Source organism: Calypte anna, chromosome 6 (assembly GCF_003957555.1).
Source record: "Calypte anna isolate BGI_N300 chromosome 6, bCalAnn1_v1.p, whole genome shotgun sequence".
Taxonomy (NCBI): Eukaryota; Metazoa; Chordata; class Aves; order Apodiformes; family Trochilidae; genus Calypte; species Calypte anna.
In genome coordinates this window covers 29,805,438-29,823,659 of record NC_044252.1, presented here as the reverse complement: position 1 = coordinate 29,823,659, position 18,222 = coordinate 29,805,438, and the positions used below count along the sequence as shown (strand labels likewise).

General features: G+C 48.6%; 2 protein-coding genes across 4 annotated transcripts in view; one reads left to right on the top strand and one right to left on the bottom strand.

Moving 5' to 3' along the window:
* Nucleotides 1–3,555, top strand: part of EIF3A (eukaryotic translation initiation factor 3 subunit A) — a 34,503-nt gene extending 30,948 nt beyond the window's left edge. Inside the window, exons 21-23 of one of the 3 annotated variants that reach the window (XM_030453763.1) lie at nt 262–430; nt 878–1,047; nt 2,280–3,555. In XM_030453763.1, the coding sequence (XP_030309623.1) occupies nt 262–430; nt 878–1,047; nt 2,280–2,521 (581 nt within the window). In that variant the 3' untranslated portion in view covers nt 2,522–3,555. The remainder of the gene's footprint in view (nt 1–261; nt 431–877; nt 1,048–2,279) is intronic. The other 2 variants (XM_030453761.1, XM_030453762.1) reach the window with 2 other exon arrangements.
* A 5,253-nt stretch (nt 3,556–8,808) lies between these two features.
* On the bottom strand, nt 8,809–9,759 carry NANOS1 (nanos C2HC-type zinc finger 1). The gene is given in 5 exon segments (XM_030453760.1): nt 8,809–9,194; nt 9,197–9,260; nt 9,262–9,390; nt 9,393–9,529; nt 9,532–9,759. Coding segments are annotated over 5 exon segments (765 nt in total). The 5' UTR covers nt 9,728–9,759; the 3' UTR covers nt 8,809–8,955.
* Between the last annotated feature and the right edge of the window lie 8,463 nt (nt 9,760–18,222).

Sequence of the window (18,222 nt, the reverse complement as noted above, 5' to 3'; positions counted from 1 at the left end):
GAGTTGTAGAGAGTGATGAGGTCTCCCCTGAGCCTCCTCTTCTCCAGACTAAATAACCCCAAAGGTCACTAGCTGCACATTAAGCAGTTCCTACAGTGGCTCTGGCTCCTGCTCAAGGTGCAGGCTTTACACAAACATCTTGAGTTGGGTCCTCAGGGATCAAAACTTGAAGAACCAGTTCCTTTGCGGGTTTTAAAGGATTCTTTGTCTAGAGAGAAATGGGAGCTCGGTCATACATTCCTTTGTGTTTCTGACTTGCAGGGGGATGGAGAGAAAGAGAAAAGGCTCGGGAGGACAGCTGGGGGCCTCCCAGGGATTCCAGACCTCCAGGAGACCGTGACTGGGATAGAGACAAAGATCGGGATGAGAATGAGAAAGATCGTGAATTTGACAGAGATTTTGATCGGGATGATCGCTTCAGGCGTCCCAGGTTTGGCTTCTCCACTTCACTACATCTAGAATCTTTATTTTTAAAAAAAGGAAGTGCCCTGCTGATGAAGAAATAATGTGACGTGTCCTAGTGAAAGGAAGAGTGGTTGGTTTCTATGAAATGAAGCACTTCAGTAAATGCAGAGTGGCATTTTGGGGGCTTTTTGGTTTCTTATTTTTAACTGCTTACAGAAGGAATTTCTAAAATGCTTTTCTCCTCTTTTTATTATTTCTTTTTAACCTGAGTCAAAAGATTTTCGGGTTGGGCTCCAGAAGAACAGAAAAAGCTTTGGAAATATGTCAGGGTGTTAAACAGAGACCCACCAGGCCTGAAAACAGATCTGTGTTGTGATATTTTTTTAATTTTTTTTTTTTTTTTTTGCTTCCTTCCATGGCATAGATAAAATCTTAACATTTAGTCTCACCTTGATGTTTTGCATGGCAAAAGGGATGATGCTGGTTGGAGAAGAGGGCCAGCTGAGGAAACTTCTAGCTGGAGAGATTCAAGTCGCCGAGAAGAGTGGGACAGAGGTGGCCGTGACATGAGGGATCGACGTGGTGATGACAGAGAGCCACCCCTCAGGAGAGGACCACCACTCAGATCTGAGCGGGAAGAACGTATGTTTATCCTTGTGTGCCTAAAGCTGACAGTCATTGCAGGGCCTAGGGCTACCCAGACAGTGCCCTTGGGGTCTGGTGAAGTGGGAAGCAGTTGTATTTTCAGCCATCTAAACTCCCTGTGCAGAAGCAAAGTGATAGAGAGAAGCTTAAGTGTAATTAACACATTTTTCATGAATCCTAACTTTTTAACTGCATTCTTCTCAGTGTTTCACATCTGCAGCAGCAGGATGTAACATTTTTTAGTATGCAGGTGTCACTGTAGGATTATGTTCAGGGTTGAAACGATTTCTTGTACTTGAATTATCAAAGTAAGACATCCCAGAAAGCAACTTTTGTTAATTTCTTAAAACCATTAAAATATGAGGGAAATATTTCCAAACAAGGCCTTGTGGGTGGCCTTTGATGAATAACCTACTTTAATTACATACATGAGCCTGTTTTAATTATGTACATTTATTAATCCTTTGCTCTGCTCTAAAAGTACAGTAACAGCAAATATATTTGGCCTGAGATACCCCACATTCCAGGCTCAGCATTCCACACTGTCCCTGCCCTGCTTGTGAGGGGTTCTGTCAGGAGAGGCTGAGGGTTCTTAACATTGAGATTTATTGGCTTTAATGAATCAAGAAATGTTGGTATTTGCCTGGTTTGGTGTTTAACGCAGCTCGGGTCAGACACAGCTGGGGGGGATTTCTACCATCCTTTTGGTGGAAAAGAACAGTTTTGATGTAGCAAAGGATGGTGAGTGCTGTTACCTGTGGAGCTGTGTAATCCAGTGCTGTTCATAACCTCTGATTTCAGCAGGCTGAAGAGTAATTAATTTACTGTCTTTTGGGAGTGAACACCTTCCACAGGAGTTTTTCTGTTAGGATTTTTCTGTTTTCAGGGCTCAGTCATTTCCCAGGAGACATTTTCTTGTGTGTGCTTTAATTCTGCTAGCAATATAAGAATATATTTTTACAAAAGCATGTACATCCAGTGGCCCATTCTTCCTGCAGTTCCTGTGTTTTAGAGATGACACTTGGGTTGCCCACAACAACCCTGACTCTGAGAAGAGGCTTGAGAGTAGTTCCTGTCCATTACTTCACCCTAAAAATGAAACTCTTCATTTGGCTGCCATGTTACCTCTGGGGATCAGTAAATCAAGACTCTGGGTGCTGGACACATTTGTTTAAACTCTTTCAGGCTGCTGGTGGAGCATGACAAAGGTGGTTTTATTGTCTTTGTAGCAAGCTCGTGGCGACGTGCTGATGACAGGAGAGAGGAACGCGGAGAAGAACGTGAGCCCGTCCGGCGAGCGGCTCCTGCTCCTGCTGCTCCTCCAGCTTCAGCTCCCCCTCCGGCATCCAAAGAACGGGAAAGAGATGGGGAGAAGGAGAAAGGTTCCTGGAAAACAGAAAAGGAGCGTGAGCCCGTTCGCCGTACTAAAAACGAGACAGATGAGGAAGGGTGGACCACTGTCCGGCGTTAAGCGAGGGGCCCGGAGCTCAGCCCATGTTTTAGCTTTGATCAAATCTGCGGATTCTCTTTGTGCTTATAAACATTCTGAATGGGAATTCTTTAACAAATGTTTTGAGGTAACACGAAAGCATGAGCTTGAATTACTTTACTCCTATAGATTGATCATGCACAAACTCACAGCAGAAGGTTGGGAATGGAATGCCGGTTGATGAAATTTCAAATGATGCTTATTTCATGGGTCATTTGTTGCTAAAATAAAGAAGAGGTGAGCCCAACAGTTGTCTTGAGTAATGCTTCTCTCTTGCACCAGAACAGGCTGACCTTTTTGGTTTTAGTCTTTCTTAATTTGGAATGGGGTATTACTGTCACAGAACATGCATTTGAAAACCCCTCTGTTCACACAGTGGAATTATTGAGAAAAAAAAAGCAGAGATAAATGAATCTCCTTAATTAGCCAAAAAATACAAAAGCCCTCTTTTACAGAGGTATCTTTGGGGGCAGGTGGTTTCTGAGAGATGTATTTCATCACTATCTAAATTCAGTAAGTTGTTTAAATTTGAATTAAATACAGCAAACATTATGAGCATTAGCTACACTGGGATATTTTCTGCAGATTTACTTGAATACATAATGCCTACGAGGCCATTTTGCAGTCCTTGTTCCAGTACTGCTGCAGTGTACAACCAGAGAACATCACAAGCTTTTACAATTTAAGTGTTTTGGTAAGGATATGGCTATGTATTTTCTGTTGCCAATATCACACTTGCTTTTTCCATTTCTGGATAATTCATGCCTTTCAAGGATTTATAAATATTGTCATATTTAAAATGTGTGGTTTTTTGGAGAACTTGTTGAATCTTCCCCCAACTCTTTGTCTTCAGGGTCAATTCTTTCCCTTTCCAAACAAGTCATTTGTAGTAATGGCTGTGTTGCCTTCAGTTTTGGGGTGAGGTAACAACAATTAACTATCTGGTCATACTGAAGCCAACACAGAACTTGCTGCTGTGTGTTTCTTCAATGATAAATAAACAACTTAAGGAATTAGCTGCTACAGTGTCTTGGCTTTTTAGTAACTCCCTGCTCTGTGTGTAATGCAGAACAACTGTACCAGCTGAAGGAGGATGTGAGAGCACCTGGCATGGTTTCTTCCTGAGAAACCTGGTTTAATTTTGATGTGTATGAACAGAATTTGTAATAAGCTGATTTTATGCCCATCAAATATATTTCTAAAACAGATTTCTTTCATGAGCCTCCACTAACAACAATACTATAAAACAATATAGCTAATTTGAAGTATTAAGGCTCACAAACAGTCACTGTGGCAAAGAGTAAATTATATTTTTGTTCCCTTTTCACAGGCATAGAAGTATACACAGAGGTAGAGTTTACTAAATATCAGGTACAAGATATTATGAGAATTGGGCTAAATCTAGGGGTTTTCTAGTGCTGTTTGTATACTTAGGGTGCTTGGTACTTCATTTGCTCTCTAATTTTAATTTAAATTGGTCCTCCCAGTTCAGTGTCATCCACAGACCTGCTGACAGAGCACCCTGTTGCTGCCTCCAGGTCCTTGAACAGCACCAGGGTAAAGCCACTCCAGGCCATTAACCAGGATGCTGAGCCTGAACATCCAACCCCTTTTTCTCCCAGCTGGTAGTCCAACTAAGCTGTAACATCCTACCTTGGGCACAAGAATATTCTGTGAGACAGTGTTAAAAGCCTTGCTAAAGTTGTGGTGAAGAACATGGAGCCACAAAGTTACTTTGTTGTTGAAGAGTGGTGATTCAGGCATGGTTTACCCTCAGTAAATCCATGCTGTTCCCAGTCACCTTCTGCATGTGCCCCAAAATGTGCTTCTTCCATGACGGTCCCAGGGCTTGAAGTGACACCATCTGGCCTGCAGGTTCTCTGGTGGTTCCTTTTGGCAGTTTCTGAAGATGGGTGCAACAACTGCCTTCCTCCAGCCATCAAGATGTCAAGAATACCTCCAGCCATGGCTTTTTAACCTTATCCAAACAAAGCGATTTTAGTGACTGCTGCAGCAGCTCCAAGCTGTGTTCCCAGGTTTGTGCCTCAACCTCCACTGAGACTCTGACCATGTTGCCAACACATGTAGAACTCTGAGGACTGAGCAGCTTGAGAAAAGATCTGCAGGATCTGGGAGCTTTACAGGCATGCCAGGCTGTTTATTTCACTGCTTGAGCATTTTAAACAGAGCACTAACTACAGTCATCAAACCCCACTATTGACCAGAGCCAACAGAAAACCTCCATCTCCAGCCACCATCAGCAAAGTTTGGTGACCTCCAAGCATTGATGAGGTCAGAGGAATGACTGACTTGCCAAGCATTGCTGCACCTGATCCACATCCACTGAAACAGCTACAACTTCCAGTGAACCTTACACTGCCACGTGCTATATTTAGAAGGCAGAACTCGAGGCTGCTGCTCCTGCTTAAATGATGCAAATGTTGCTCGATTAAAACACATCTCCAGCAGAGCAAGGCAGGATGTGAGCAGGTATGAACAGCCCAGCTTCTCTTCTGCTCCAGGAGCTGCCCAGAGACTGAGCCCTCACTGCTGAGCAGTGCTGAGAGCTGTCACAGAGCTCAGCAGAAGTAGGGCATAGCCATTGGAATTGTTTCCTCTAAAAATGCCTTTGTTCTCAAAAATCAAATTGGTATTTTGAGAGCTGGCAAGGGCAATGAATGAAGTGTGCCACTCCCAGCCTTGGGCACTGCCACAGCTGCATCTGGGTACACGTCGTGGCCTTGGTGACACCAAACTAGGGTGCAGATTGGCTGGTGGACAGCCAGGAGGCAATCTCCACCAGGAAGAGAGCCAGAAGTCTTGTCTTGCTGTACATAAAATGTATCTTGGTGGTTTGAACATCTCTGGGCTGCACACACTGACAGGAGCTGCACCCGTAGCCACGTTTTCCTTCTGTAACTACACAGCACTTGTTACAATTTTTGCACACCTACAAGGTAAAGGGGTTGTGTCAGTGAAAAGCAAGGTGAAAAATCTACCACCAGCACCCATCCTCGGCCCTTTACCACAGAACTGAAAGATGCAGGCAGCATGAGAGGCTTAAGAGGAGCACCTGACCCTTCCTGCAGCCATATGAGAAGGAATTGCCTCCCTCCTGCTGTGATGGGGCAGACTGTGCCCAGTATATAATAATAGGTACAGCTATAGGTACCTATAGTAATAGGTACAGCTATGGAAGTGAAGATGTTCATAGCCTTTGGGGTTTAAACCTGTGGCTTAAGGCACTGAGACAGAGGCAGTTCTGTCCAGATGGGTGTCACTAAAGATGGGTACAGACTTACCTGACTTTAGGTGAATCAAGTTCTCTCTGCATCTGAAAGGAGTTTTTATTTAGAAGGAGTTCCCTTTCTGCCCAGACTGGTATCAAGTGGGCCATGAGCTGCCCAATACTGTTGTTTCATTCCTCTTACCAAAATACCACTAGGGACAAGATTCCATCACTGACATACTTATGAGTATTTCCCTGTAATATAATTCTCTGAAAATATTTGGTTTAAATTGAGTGGTTGTGATCTTTTGATGCCAGCAGAACAAAGGAAGATAGCAAGGGGCTTGCTTTCTTTAGACCTCTTTGGTGGAGCACATAACAGCTTCCAACCTAGGTTACTTTCAGATTAAGCTATTTGCTATTCCTAGGATTGAAGTTACTAATGGAAAATGCTCCCAGTAATTTAAGGAGCCAAAGCAACACTGTAAGCACGATCTGTTGTAATAAGCTTTTCAGAGTGACCCAGAACAAGCATGTTTCTGCTTACACAGTGCCACAAGGAGTGTGCTGGTGCACAGGAAATTGCAGGAGCTGACTAGAAAAAAAAAAAAAAAACGAAACAAACCAACCCAACAAAATGTTCTTAAAGGCTCAGTCTTTATGAGACACAGACCTGCAAAAGTTTAAAGGGCAAGTTGTCCTGTGACAAAATCATGTCACAGATGCTTTCCTCTCATCCTGCCTTTTGCTGATTTGGAATCTTGTTGTCTTATCTCTGGAATAGTTTGGAGGAGGTTTTGTCCCAGTTGGTCTTTTGAAGCTGTTTCTCTACCACCTTATCTTCTGATCAGATGCCCAACACCCATACTGTGCCTCCTTTTTCACAGCAAGGCTGCAGGACAGGAGGAGCCAGCAGAAGCCCTGGGCAGGGCAGGTTTCCTCTTACATGAGTGGAGGGAAGAAATGGGCACAAGGAAAGTCCAGTTCAGGGGATCTCCTGGTGCACCTGGAGGCATTGCAATAGAGCTGATCCTACACAGTAGCTCAATGTACAGATGAACAAGGTGGGGGGGATGTATCAGAAAAGCTCCAGCCCTGCCAGAACTACCCCAAAGAAAATAACTGAGAAAGCTTTACTTGCCTTTTTTTTTTTTCTTTTTTTCTGTCCAGTAACAATCAACTGCATTCAGACATATGAACTGATCTTCAACTTTCCACAAGGAGGTAACAGAAGCACAGAAGAAAACTCTCATAGCATCACACTTCAGCTTGATTCTAATGTGTGGCAGAAAGAGATTCAGCCTATGTGGACCGGGTATCACAGAACCAAACCCATCTGACCTCTGAGTAACCATGGGACACAGCCCAAGGTACTTAGCCCAAGGAGAAGGTAGCCACAGCCACTGACTGCTCAATTCAAGCCCCATTGCATTTGGTAACAGATTTGACAACATCTTTGAAGCTATTTGATGAAGATTTTAGAGAAGGTTTCCACACAGATTCAGTTTCTCCCTCCTAATTTCTACAGCTCTGAGGCAATAACAGCAACATCTAAAACCCTGGGTCTCCTCCCCAGCCCACTCTGCACATGTTTTGGCTCCATTTACCACTATCCTGCTCCTCGCCACTCTGCCCCATCTCCCACCCTGTCGAGCAGCTTCTCCAAAGGAACCCACCCAAATCTGCATCACCCCTCATTTCCTTACCTCCCTTTTCCCATCAGGGCCTTTCTCCTGGTGGTGCCCCAGCAGCTCCTGCACAAGCCTCTTGTCAGCTCCCTGCTTTTGCCAGGGCCACCCCTGGGGACCAAGCAGCCTCTCCATGCCTCAAGTAAAGCCACCTGCAGCTTGCACTGTACTTCATCTGCTCTCTGCACAGAGAACATAGGCACCTGCCTTTCTGTTCTGGACGATTCTTAAGCAAGCTCCAAACCAGCTGCTGCTCCTTTTCCTGCCTCCCAGTCACAGGAAAAGCAGTTTTTGCTCTCCTGAGGATTAAAAGCAACGTAGTCCTGTCATACTCAGTACCAAGGAACAACCACCATCACCTAGGGCCCAGGCATCCAGCACCAATCTTAGGTTTTGTGAAGTCCATGTAGTGTTTAGGATATTTGCTAACCCCATGAGCTGATGCCTGCCTCCCACCCTGCAATCAGTTAAAAAGCACATTCTCTCAACTCTTGAAAATATGCAACCTCCCCTTCCACCATTCTCCTACGGTCACAGCCTTCTGCTTTGTCCAGCCCTCTCCTCTCCAAAGGCTTCTTTCCCGTCGCCATCCCCCTCTCCAGCATAAACACAAACTCCACCAGAGCTCATTCTCTGCCATACTTACTGCCTTTCCTTCAGCAGAAGGGGATCAAACTGCACCTCGGCCCAAAAGTCAAGTGTGTTTCCCAGCAAGCAATTCAATGCTTTCTCCTCTCAGTCCTTCCTTAAAGCCGCGTATCAGACTCGGGGACCTGCGAGACTCCAGAACGGCTCAGGGGTGACGGTGGGGCAGAGCTTTGGTCTCCCATGGTGCAGGGGAGGGTGATGCCATGTCGGGGAGGGGGTGGTAATGACCGAGCGATTAACCGAGTGCAGGCTTGATCACGATTTGCTTCCCGGTTTTAAGATGGGTGAAGAAAAAGGAGTGCTCGGGTGGTGACTTTAAGACGCGGAGCGTTGTACCCTAATTAAACAGCAAGACGACAGCTCTCCCGCCCGGGCTGTGCCAGCCAGACCCCCCGACGGCTCCGAGGGGTTGGGGACGCGACTGTCACCGCTCACCCCTCTTCTGAGGGGCAGAGAGGGGTCCGGCGGCGGCAGCAGCAGCAGCGCCCGGGGACCCCCGTGTCAGCCCCCTGTCCCGCTCTCCGCCCGGTGCTCGGTTTAACCCTCCCTTCTCAGTTAGGTCTCGCCGTTAATCCGTTTCCGTAAAAATCACATATATATAGATATATATAAATTTTTTTTTTTCCGTACAATAAACAAATACAGTGCATCTAAACTGCGCGGTGCCAGCGCGCCCCGGCCACCAGCGGCGGCGACACGGCCACCGGCCCGGCGCTCCCGCTCGCCAGTCCTCGCCTTTAATGTATTAATGTGTGAATGCACAAAACCCGCCATCCGCTCCAAAATAAAACCAACAAAACCCCCAGGGAAGAGGCGGGAGGAAGCCGGGGCTGCCCCCGGGGTGCCGGCGCCTAACGCCCCTTCTTCCCCAGGGCGGTCCGGGCGTGTTTGAGCTGTTTGGCCGCCTGCATTTTGGAGAGGGGACAGTACTTGATGGTGTGGGCATTGTCGCCGCTGGCCCCGCAGAGAGGGCAGGTGTAGCGCCGGAGCACCGGGCAGAGGACGCGGCCGTCGGGTCCCTTGAGGATGTGGGTGGTGTAGAGGGCCACCGCCTCCTTGTTATTCCGGCAGAAGACGCAGACCTGCAATCGGGTTTGAGGAGACGGGAGGCGGCCCGCGGGTGGTTCGGCAGCCGACCCGCCACCACCACCCCGCCCCCAGGCGTGGGCCGAACCCTCCCGGCCCGGGTGCTCCCCCGAGCAGTCGAAAACGACGGCCGCCGGACCGCCGCGCCCAGGGAAGGGGCTGAAATCGGCGAAACGCTCCTCCAGCAGCCCCTCGCCGTGTGGTGGTGGTGATGGTGGTGATGAAGGTGATGCCCGCACAGGTCCAAGTCGTGCAAGTCCTCGAAGTACGGTCCCGCCACCTCTTCCTCCTCCTCCTCCTCTTCCTCTTCCTCCTCCTCAGCCGCCGCCACCACCACGGCGGGGGCTCGGCGCCGAAACCTTTTCCTGGGTGCACGGCTTTGGTGATGAGCGTGGCGAGCCCCAGGTAGTCGTTCCAGGAGTTGAAGACGTTTCCGCAGGTGCTGTGACTCCGGCCGCCGAACCGGGCCGCCGGTAGGCACTCCACGGGCGGGAGGTGCCGGTGCTGCTCCAGCTTGCCGCCGGGAAAAGCCTCCATGGGGGGGACCGGGGCGGGGGTAGGGGTGTCAGGGGGGGTGCAGCCGCCCGGGAGCGGCCGCTCCCCCGAGAAGCGGGGGCGCAGGGATGCGCTTGGGGGTCCCGCAGGGGGTGGGGGTGCAGGGAGGGATGTGAGGGTGCAGGGGGGGGGGTCTGGGGGTCCCTCCGCACCCTCCGCTCCGCCGCCTCTGGGAGCCCGGGGCCGTGCGAGGCGCCTCAAATAAGGGGGCGGGGTGGGGGAGAGAAGGGGGGCGGCGGTATCCGCGCTCCCATTGGCTGCCGGCCAGAGTCCCCTCGCTCTGATTGGCTGATCGGGCAGGGTGGGGCGGGGCGTGAGCTGGAGGCGCAGGTGTGGCGGCACGTGCGGGCGGGGCCGGGTCGGGGGGGATTCCGGGGTTTGGGATCGGAACCGAGAGGTTTGAGGGGGGTTCCGAACCTGCAGGGGAATTGGAGCACGGGGAAGCGGGCAAGGAGGAGCGAGTGGGCCGTGCGGGATCGGTCCCGCAGAGCCCGGGCCCGCCGGGGAGGTGCGGTACCGCTGCGTGCGGATTCGGTGTCTTCCGGCGGAATCGTGCAAATTGAGTCAAGTTTGGTAAAACGGAAGGAGGATTGTAGGATCCGTGGGATGGTTGGGGTCGGGAAAGAACTTTTAAGATCAGCCGCTGCCCAGCCCATCACTGAGCTGTGTCCCATCAGCACCGCCGCATCTGCGGGGCTTTGGAGCACCTTGTGGTGGGGGCACGGGGAGCCCGGGCAGCAGGATGGGCACGGAACCCCCCTGGTGCCGAACCCAAGTGCTGGTGGCCCAGCTCAGACCCTCTGATGGGTGCTTGCAGGGCAGCCACCATGCTGCTGGATAAAGGGAGACACGAATTCCCTGTCCTGACACGGAAAATTGGGCTGGTTCATCCCCCAACCAGATCCTCCTTCAGGAAGCATCACGTCTGTGCTCTTCCACTTAGGCAAGAGGAGTTAAAAATACAGCCACAATTAAAAATCTTATTAATTACCTGCCCCTCTAAGAGCTGCTGGGCTGAGCAAGGTGGGTGAGGTTCTGCCAGCACTAAATCTGCCTCCCCAGTGCAAGGCCTTGATTTGTGGGTCTCTCCCAGCAGGTAAAGCAGCTTTACAGTGTGGTTTTGGTGTTTGCACAAAATCAGTGGCTTGCACAAGCTCAGACACCAGAAATGACTCCCCAGGGGTTGGTTTCCTGCACCACGAAGCCTCACTACACATCCCCAGCCACGTAGAGTGGATGTGTCCCCAACCAAGGAACGATGCAGGTGGCTGCACGGAGCAGAGCCAGCTGGGAGCAGCATTTCAAGGTGTGAATGCTCTGGTTTGGAAAATGGGGCTCTGCTCTGTGCTGAAAACCTCTGCAAAAGAAGCCCCGTGACCACACCTGTGCTTGTGGTGGGATATGGGATGTTTCATAGCTGTGGAGCTCAGACAGGAGCCGGGTCCTGCACTTTGGCCACAACAACCCCATGGGGAGCTCCAGGCTGGGCACAGAGTGGCAGGAAGGGACCTGGGAGTCTGGATTGCCAGGAAGCTGAACATGAGCCAGCAGTGTGCCCAGGTGGCCAAGAAGGCCAATGGCATCCTGGCCTGGATCAGGAACAGCGTGGCCAGCAGGTCCAGGGAAGGGATTCTGCCCCTGTGCTCAGCCCTGCTGAGACCACAGCTTGAGTCCTGTGTCCAGTTCTGGGACCCTCAGCTCAGGAAGGAGATTGAGGTCCGGGAGCAGGTCCAAAGGAGGCAACTGGGCTGGTGAAGGGACTCGAGCACAGATCCTATGAGGAGAGGCTGAGGGAGCTGGGGGTGTTGAGGCTGGAGAAGAGGAGGCTCAGGGGAGACCTCATCACTCTCTACAACTCCCTGAAAGGAGGTTGGAGCCAGGGGGGGGGTTGGGCTCTTTTCCCAGGCAACTCTCAGCAAGACAAGAGGGCATGGTCTTAAGTTGTGCCAGGGGAGGTTTAGGTTGGAGATGAGAAAGAATTTCTTTCTGGAGAGGGTGATCAGACGTTGGAATGGGCTGCCCAGGGAAGTAGTGGATTCTCCGTGTCTGGAGATATTTCAAAAGAGACTGGATGTGGCACTGAGTGCCATGGGCTGGGAACTGCAGCGGGAGTGGATCAAGGGTTGGACTTGATGATCTCTGAGGTCCCTTCCAACCCAGTCGATTCTATGATTCTATGATTCTCCAAGGTGCAACTTGGTGACAGGTCTTGTCACCCTTCAGTGGAGCCTTTTGGGGCCTGTCCGCTGGGGTGTGGGGACATTGCCCCTCTGAACACAAGTCCATGGCCTCATTTTCATGTGAGCACTTGCAGGTGGTGCTGGAGCCAGTAGGGATGGGGGAGGAAACAGATGGGTGACAGGGTGCAGGGGGATCAGTCAGTTGAGCATCACAGCCTGGGGTAATGGTCACTCATCTTTTCTGGACATTTTAAGAGGAAATCTTGGAGAACTTGAAGAATTTCAAATCACTTCATGATGCAGGGAGTGACGAGGAATGTGGAGCAGCATAAAAATTACCCACACTGGGCAAACCTTGGGAAGGACAGACCCCATCACTGGCAATGCAAGGACAGCACCCTCTGTTTGGCTGATGGCTCATGAGCATTGGCAACCCAAGTGGATGAGCAGTATTCCAAGGGTTACTCTGCTGCTTTCCCTGCCCAGATTTTTGCAAATTGTCCCCCATGTCCCAGGTGCGAGGTAAGCAAAAAATCAATGGCTCACTCAGATATTTGCAGGTGTCTTCAGACTTCAACCCACCTCAGCCCAGCTGGCTGGGCAGCACATCCCAGTGCTGTGGAGGAGTAGGGAATGCTGCTGCTGACACTAGGACAAATCCATGTCTCAGTGAAAGTCTTTCATCAGGCAAGCAGTAAATAAAAACCAAAGTCATGAACAGCTAATGGAGAAGTGGCTGCTTCTAGGAAGGGTGCAGCGTTGGTGTTGCAGTGTTCCTGGAAAATGGTTTTCATTTGAAATTTTGAGAACTGCCTGAACAACTGCTGCTTTGTCCTCAGGTGGAGCTTGGGACTCTTTCTAACTCTGTCCCACACTACCTTTTTTGGCAAACCTTGTGAGGACTTTGATGGTGTAAAGCCACAGATGTCTTGGTGGTGTCTGGGATGAGTATTTTGTGGCAAGGCTGCACAGCAGCCCTGGGGAACTCTCTGCTGCAGCAGAAGTGACAAATAGCTGCTGGCACCATGAGTTCAACACTACAGCAAAGGGGACACTTTTCCCCAGTCCCTCAGAGCAGTGAGAAGCCCTCCCACAGCTTGAAGCTAATCTGAGCTCAGGAAGCCATCAGATCTGCTGAGAGTAAGTAATCTGCTTGGGGAGGTGGGGCTGGGATGGGAGTGTCTGCCCCCCACAGGAGTTTGTTGAGCCCAGGATTGCTCCTGGGAATATAAATATATATGTATATATACATATATGAAAACTATGGAGCCACAGAGCTGTGGTAGTGGACACCAGTGTGCATCCCAGCCTGGGACTGAGGGACAGAGCCCTGATGCTCTGGATCACCAAACCCTCGCACAGAGAGAGCCTCTGCTCCACTGGACCACTGCGGTGTCCCTGGGCATCACTACCTGCCCAAGAAGCCTCCAAAACCTGTGGGGCCAAAGCAATGTGGTTGCTGCCCTCCTGCACACCACCAGTGAGGTCCTCAGAGAGGCTTGGAGGAAAGTTTTCTTTCTTCACATAAGGGAAAAACGATCCCACAAGTTATTTAACAAGAAGGAGAGAAGGATTTAAGCACAGGAGGGCTTGAGTCCACACAGGACAGCTGTCAGGTTTAGAAAGGAGATTAGCAGTTCATTTGAGAGATACATTAGGAAAAAAAGAGCTTACTCCAGGGGGCTGTTAGCTCCCTTGAGGCTGGGGAGGATTTAGTGTCTGTAAGTGTTGATGTATTGTGCACATTATGAAGCTTGCTATCCCAGCAGCTCTGATACGTTCCAGCTTTTCTTTAAAGCCCCCGTGGATGTTAAAGTGACTTTTATTTAACGTAGGAGATGTTGACAAGCTCCCCCAGGAGGCTGGCAAGCTCTCAAAAGGATCTTTTAAAATATTAGCTTCACTGCCACTTTTAGATGGTGGTTTCCCCCGCCCTCCCAACCCCCCCCTCTGGAGTATCAAGGAGTGGTTTGTTTCTGACAGCACTAAAAATACATGAGGTGTCTGCTGACACAGGCAAGATATGCCCTGTGCTGGTAGGACTCCCAGCCTGGTGTTCAGGGATCTTATCTAAAGCTTTTGGTTTAACAGATGATGCTTGTGTTTGGAAAACCAAAGTTTATAGCACAGAGGGATCCTTCTGGTGAGAAGATTGGAAGCAGCTGGTGGGACGAGGATGGGCAAGCTTGGTTTCAGTGGAGGATACAAACACAAGTCATGGAAGGAAGAGCTTGAGCTCAGGGGCTGCAGCTCTGATGGAGGTGTGCCCATGGGCTCATGGCTTTCCCCAAATTTTCCCTGTTTTTAAGGGAGAGGGGCACAAGGGTCTGACCTACAGGTGAACATGGGGCAGCTGAGCTGGGGGGGCTGTGGGGAAGAAGCTCCTGCTCCCCACAACTGGCAGGGGGAAGGTGGGGGGCTCAGGGATAGGAGAGCTTGAGCTGGCACGGAGATGTCAGTATGAAACATGATGAAATGACTCGGTCCCTTTTTACTGGCAGAAATACTCCTGGGTGGGGGATTGGGGAAGTAAAAGCCAGTTGTGAAATAGAACTTTGGTTTGGGGAAACTTTCTTTGAAGACATGGCTTTTGCTTTTGTTGTGTGGAAGCAGCTGATCCTTCAAGGAGGCAGAGATCTGATTGCAAAGGAGGCAGTCGTGCTCTCACCTTCCTCTGATCCATGCTGAGCCCAGTGGGCTAGTTCTGCAGAACCAAACACATTAGGTCTTTCTGTTCCAGGGTATCAAACTTCTCCATGGTGTAGGCACCAATTTTCACACTCTGTGCCTGAGGCAGGTCTGACTGTCCAGATCTGTTGTCTTTGGCTGTTTTGGAGTTCCATGAGAGTCCTCAGGCAACTGCAGCAAATGTTTACCTGTGCAAACAGGGCTGGTGGGCAGCATCATGTGTTTTTAGCTGCTTCTTAATTTGATTCAGCCATCAAAAAAGCAGAGCAGCAGACAGCAGTAGCCAGCTCTCTAGGAACTGCTGCTCTGCCTCTCTGCATGCAGACAGCTGGAAAGAACTGTGGAGAGAAAGAAATAAAGGTGCTCCCAAAAGTAGATCATATCCTGGGGAAGGGACACAGCACAATGTCTCCATTTCATGGGTGTAAACCAGGGGAGGCAGTTGTAGGTCCCCAGTGAAGCAGAACTGGGCTGGTGGCTCCCAGGTCTTGGCACGTAGCAAAACCTCCCCAGTTCTCCAGCAGTAAATGTTCAAGGTTCAAGTGAGGAGCTGGGCTGCAAGAGCTGAGCCTCTGATCCCAGAGCAGCTGCTAGACAACCACACAGGAACAAATAATCCTATTTAACTGCAGTCTGATGAATGCCCCCAGTTGGAAGGCCTGGAGTAAAATATGGAAGAGTCAGCTCATAACCTGGGCTCTGCACAAGTTGGGTTTTGGGTAGCACGAAGAGCCCAAGTAGTGATCATGTGAGTAATGTGTATAAAATAGAAAAAAACTATATGGGCTACATAAACATGGCTCTGCTTCACTGTTGAGCACTTAGTTTTCCAGGAAAAATATATTCTTTTCCCTATTTCATTTAAGATCTATCAGTGGCATCTTCTGCATCCTGTATGGTTTGAACCTGAGCCTTCAGCAGAGCCTGAGCTGCAGCCTGGTGGATGTGCAGAGGGGCACACTGCCAAGGTGATGACCAGGCCCTTTTCAGAGCTGACAGCAAGCAAGAAGAGAATAAAACTTCATGTTTTGGGAGCTGATGGTATAGAGAGGAAAGAAACTGATTTTCCTCTCACACAGAAAAATTTGTTAGCTAACGCTGAGATAGTTTTCTACAGAGTGTGTTCTGGACACAGATTTTTAAAAAAATCTTCAAATTCAGAGCACTGCTGAAAGTGTTGGAAGTAGTGGCTTAAAAAAAAACCATCACAAGGCTATTTTCACAATGAAAAACATATCCACTCTGATTATTGTGGCTGATAAACAGCAGACACTACCAGCTCTTCCTTCATCTCTTGCAAATGCATGGAAACTAAAGGAGAAAGCAAAGGTCACAAAACCACCAGGGTTTTGTCTTGCTCATCCAAACTACTGCAGAACACAAATAGAAGCCAAGAATCAAATGTTTATCAGCAGAAGCAGGTTTTTCCAGAAGATATAGTAAATCACATTAGTATCTCATGGAGATGAAGGTCAAAGTAGCATAGAAATTCATATGTACTGTTTATGAGCAAATCAAACAGTTTTTAGGAAAACTGAAAGCTTTTTGTTTAAGAAGAGTTTGTGTTTATGCATTCTGTAAATTCATTAGGGAAGCATAATAAATGCCATAAGCATTTTGGTTCCTAAATGGCAAATAAGTCTTCTCTCTAGAGCAAATCAGACTCTTGAAAAGGAGAACCAGGTTCTTCTGTAAAGATCCTGTGAACAGAACAGTAGCACAGAAAACATGCTCATTTTACAGTTTTATAACTCCAATAATTCAAGATGGGTATTTGAGGACCAGCAACTGCCCATAAAGCTGCACCCACCACCTCCCACCTGGGCTCTTCATTTGGAAATGCTTGAGGTTGAACTCGTGGCTCAGCGGTGTCCGCAGCAGCCAGGGCTTCATCTTTGGAGCTTCTCATGGCTGGCAGGTTGTTATCTTCTTCCTTGGTCAGCATCTGCCCCAGCAGCTCTGTGTCTGGCAGAGGTTTGTGCTGTCATTGCCTCTCTCAGGCTCTAGTATTTTGGAGGTTTCCCTCAGCTACATTTGGAGCATCAGTCGGCTTTGCCCGCCTGTAATGCTGTTTCACACTTTCCTTTAACTCCAGGAGGAGAATAAATGAAAACCCAGCTCAGCAAACACATAAGTACAAGCTCAACATTGCAGGCCTTGCTCTAGTCCTTGCAGTTTTTCTCAAGATTGGCAGTTTCTGTTATATTTCCAGAGCCTGAGGAGATTTTAAAGCCCAGAGAGGTGTTAGGGTGACTTGCAGTGCAGGGTAAAATCCTGCTCAGCTGAGATGGGTGATGAAATTCCTGCTTTATTTAAAGAGGGTGGGCAGGAGTTTCTGGACTGATTGCATCCTGTGCTGCCCACACTTTCTTGTCTGCTGTGTAAGGTCATGGAAGTAAAAGGCCAAGTCAAGTTATTTGCAGAAAAGCAGAGGCTTTCTGTTTTGGACGAGGCTTTGGATTCCTTGAAAAGAGTATTTCAAATAAAATTTTGGCTAGACACTCTACATTCTTTTATGTATTCCTCCTTTCCAAAAAATCCTGCTGGAGCATATGCTTGAGAGAGCTTGATGCTTGCATGAGGATTTACTGCTTTTAGTTTCCGAATTGGTTCCCAACCTGAATTAGCAAATGCTTGTGCATATTTCTAATAGCAGCATGAATTCCAGCAGACTTTCTGAGGTCTGCCTGGCTGATTAAATCCAGCAAAGGCTCCTGCTAAGCTCCTCAGCAAAGCCAAGGATATCAAGGACTTTAAGACGACCACAGATTCCGTTCTGAAGATTTTTTTATTGTGTGAAATTTTACCAAGCAGAAGACATATATATTAGTTGATCCATATAAATGTCATACACACATGCAAGCCAGTAGATAAGTTCCTGTTATATTAATTTCACATGGTGAGGATAATAGTATTTCTCCTGACAACTTGATTAAATTTGTAAAAAATTCCTAGTGAAAAACAGTCATTGCTTTTTTTGTCAGGCTGGTGTGATTTAACTGTAAGAGGAAAGCAACCAAAAAAAAAAATAAAAATCAGGCCTGCACTTGAGAACTAGCACTCTTATTTTCTGCTTTGTTATTTGGTACAAGAAGTAAGCAGAGGGCTCTTCATTGTTCTGCTTGCTTGGTGGTGCTGCTTTCCTTAATCTGAAGTTTTCTCTATTGGGAAGAACAGTGATGACCAAGAAAACAGTGAAACAACTGAAGAATTCTGAAGTCAGGAAATCAGTTTAAATGTTTTACACTTCTGATGTATCCTGGGATTTCTTTGTCTTCTCAGAAGTCACAGTTAGCTTTGACACCAAAGACTTTGTGGAGAGGAAACCTTCATTAAAAGTTTGATGCCTCCACCTTGAGGTTTCCAGCAAACATGTCTGGGGACATTGGGTTTATCCTCCAGCTCAACAGAGGAGATGGGGTTTTGGAGTTTGATTTCCTCTGTTCTTATGGGACAGGAGACCCAATCTCAGGGAGCTGTTTCTCAGAGCATTTTGTGCTGCACAAGAAGGTCCCTCAGACTGTGATGGAAACATCTTGCCTCAGATGCATCTTGGTTTGGGGAGGATTCCTGGAGATCTTTGAGGGTCAAGGCTGGGTGCCTCTTGAG